The 2387-nt window shown below is 56.4% G+C and overlaps 1 protein-coding gene across 1 annotated transcript; it reads right to left on the bottom strand.

Moving 5' to 3' along the window:
• Positions 1-217: 217 nt before the first annotated feature.
• On the bottom strand, positions 218-1666 carry LOC117845473 (GLABRA2 expression modulator). Its single transcript, XM_034726519.2, has 4 exons — positions 1375-1666; positions 1185-1286; positions 791-1068; positions 218-690 (listed from the first exon to the last, which is right to left on the bottom strand). The coding sequence occupies exons 1-4, from the start codon at positions 1469-1471 to the stop codon at positions 499-501; spliced, it is 669 nt and encodes a 222-aa protein (XP_034582410.1). The 5' UTR covers positions 1472-1666; the 3' UTR covers positions 218-498.
• Positions 1667-2387: the final 721 nt, after the last annotated feature.

The following is a 2387-nucleotide window of genomic DNA, read 5'->3' as shown; positions in this document are numbered from 1 at the left end:
CCCTCATATATTGCCGTAGTCCGAGTTTAATCCTCATGTGTAAAATCGGATATCAGTAGCTCAGTTCTGCTAGGAAGCGATTTGGCCCACGACTCGCATTCAACGATCAAAACAAAAGTGCAAGCTTAAATATATCTCCCGCATTTGGCACACTATTTTCTTTTGAAAACAAGCTCCCACAGTGTAACTCATGTTGCACGACACGATCGCTTCATCAGGCAGGAAACGTCAAGGCCAGAGAGAGGCTCATCTGGTCCGTGATAAACTGATAATCAGAGTCATCTTCATGAATAATCATGGTCTTCTCTAAAATAGAACGGTTCGTATTTTGCGCATGAAATCCGGACGACCGGACGAACGGACGGGTAGTACACTGTAAGCACAGCTAAATAACATGTAGAGTATGCTGCAAACACTACTGCCGGCAGCGAAAGAGCGGGAACAGGGCCACTCCATGTACCTGGCGAGCACGAACACAACGCCGTCGATCTCCTGATATCAAAGGGCCTGCAAGTTATGGAAGCCGCTCAGCGCTTCCTGGAGGTGCGCTACCGCGCCGTCGTAGTTGACGAACCCCATGAACCAGAACTCGTGCTTGTCCGCCGACACCAGCTGGATGAACTTCTCTGCGGGCTTGAGCTCGCTCGCCGACGCGCTGGCCGCCCTCAGCCGGTGCAGAGGAATCGCCACCTGCACGCACGCGTTTGCCGTCTTAGCAAAAGAAAACGTTGAAGGACTACAGAGGCCAGTGCAGAACGCGACTGCGTGCTCGATAGTCGATACTCGATACCTTGTAGTAGCTCCATTCCGTCCTGTCACCGCCGCCGGCGTCGTAGGACAGGGGGCTGTCGCTGCAGAAGGCGACCCTGGCCGTGGAGAGGTAGAGGATGCCCATCACCGGGCCGGCGGCCGTGGAGAGGTAGCAGGCGTAGGACTTGCGGAGCTGCTCGTCCGGCGGGGCGCTGAAGGCCCGCCGGAATATCTTGTCGTGGCCGCCTTCCGCCAGCACCTTGGTCCCCTGCGCGATCCTCGCCACGGCCGCCTCCCCGATGCTTGGCGCCGTCCTCACTGGCCAAAGAAACCACTTGGAATTGAAGTAAGCTTTGACTACCAGTACTAATCTGATGATGATTAAGCTAGACAAAAAGCGGCGATGATTAGCGAGGTAACGAAGAATCACCCACAGTGCTGCCAAGTGTTGCGCGACAGATCCTCGGCCTTCCTGGTCGCCTCCCCGACCTTCCGCCCCCACCGCGACAGCGCATTCTTCACCGCCTCCTTGGTGCCTGAGCGCGGAACAGCAAAACTGTGTAAGAAGCGCCGGACTGCAAAGAACCGAGAACCCAAATTGATCGGCAACTTCTGCGCACGCACCGTTGGACGACGCCGGCTGTACAGGCGAAGGCATCGCGTAAGGGCTGGCCTCCGTTGCCGCCGGCGGCGACGACCAACTTCTCGCGGCCGGCTGCATCGCTCGCGATTGGGATGTTCCCTTGTTGTCTCCTGTCAAATTCCCGTTGTTCCCTCGCGCGTATCGAAATGGGCTGGTTGCTTCTGCGCGACGGATACGGCAGCAGCGCTGTAGGAAACGTAGGATACTCCACTCCACCACTATTTACCGAGCGCGACGGCGACGAGCCACCAACCACCCCATTCTCCGTGCCGTTTCGGTTGCACCGGCTCCTGTATCTGTGCAAGCGGGTGCGGGGCGCCGGTGTCAGCGAGAGGGTGTCAAGGTAAGCGGCCGGGTTCGGCGCTCGGCAGCCGCCCGTAGCGGCCGGACCGCCGGAGCGGGGCGGGTCGACGGAGACGTTCGGACCTAAGCGTGCGATGCCACGTGACGGGCGCAGCTGCAGCGACCCCCGGCCGGAACGGCACGGCACGGCTCCATGTTTTAAAAAAGGGGATCGGCGCTGGTCGAGACGAATGCAACGTTGCGCAGAGCGGACAGCGACACCGCTCCTTGTTCGCGTCACGATACGCGACCTGACCAGGTTCGTTGCTACTACCTCCGTTGGACAGACAAGAAAAATTATGGAATCTCGTCCGTTAAAGAATCAATATTACAGCATATATTTTGAAACTACATAGCATTGAATCAATATTACTGGAACATGATTAGAACTGCAACGGGATGATCTACGGTCCCGTTTGTATTCGCTTATTCCTCGATTACCAGCCGAAATAAGTGAAAATTCCACACAAACATCTCGATTATTTCTCAATTACCAGAAAAGCCGCTTAGCACACAATCCACAAAACAATGGGCAACCCTATTTTTCAGTACGCGGCCTCAGCCTCGCTTACCCATTAAGCGAGTCAATTTTCCCTCGATACCCCTCCAGGCCTCCACCACCGACGCCTGCTGCCCTCCGCACCCGCCGCCT

Source organism: Setaria viridis, chromosome 2, assembly GCF_005286985.2.
Source record: "Setaria viridis chromosome 2, Setaria_viridis_v4.0, whole genome shotgun sequence".
NCBI classification, from domain to species: Eukaryota; Viridiplantae; Streptophyta; class Magnoliopsida; order Poales; family Poaceae; genus Setaria; species Setaria viridis.
Note: the sequence above shows the minus strand (reverse complement) of the source record. Positions and strands in the feature narration are given on the sequence as shown.

Excerpts from the sequence above, each read along its gene's own strand:
- LOC117845473 (XM_034726519.2), bottom strand. The coding sequence starts at position 1,471 with ATGCAGCCGGCCGCGAGAAGTTGGTCGTCGCCGCCGGCGGCAACGGAG. Across the intron at positions 1,287-1,374 it reads ACAGCCGGCGTCGTCCAACG|GCACCAAGGAGGCGGTGAAG; the intron begins GTGCGTGCGCAG and ends TTCCGCGCTCAG. Across the intron at positions 1,069-1,184 it reads GCGCAACACTTGGCAGCACT|TGAGGACGGCGCCAAGCATC; the intron begins GTGGGTGATTCT and ends TTCTTTGGCCAG.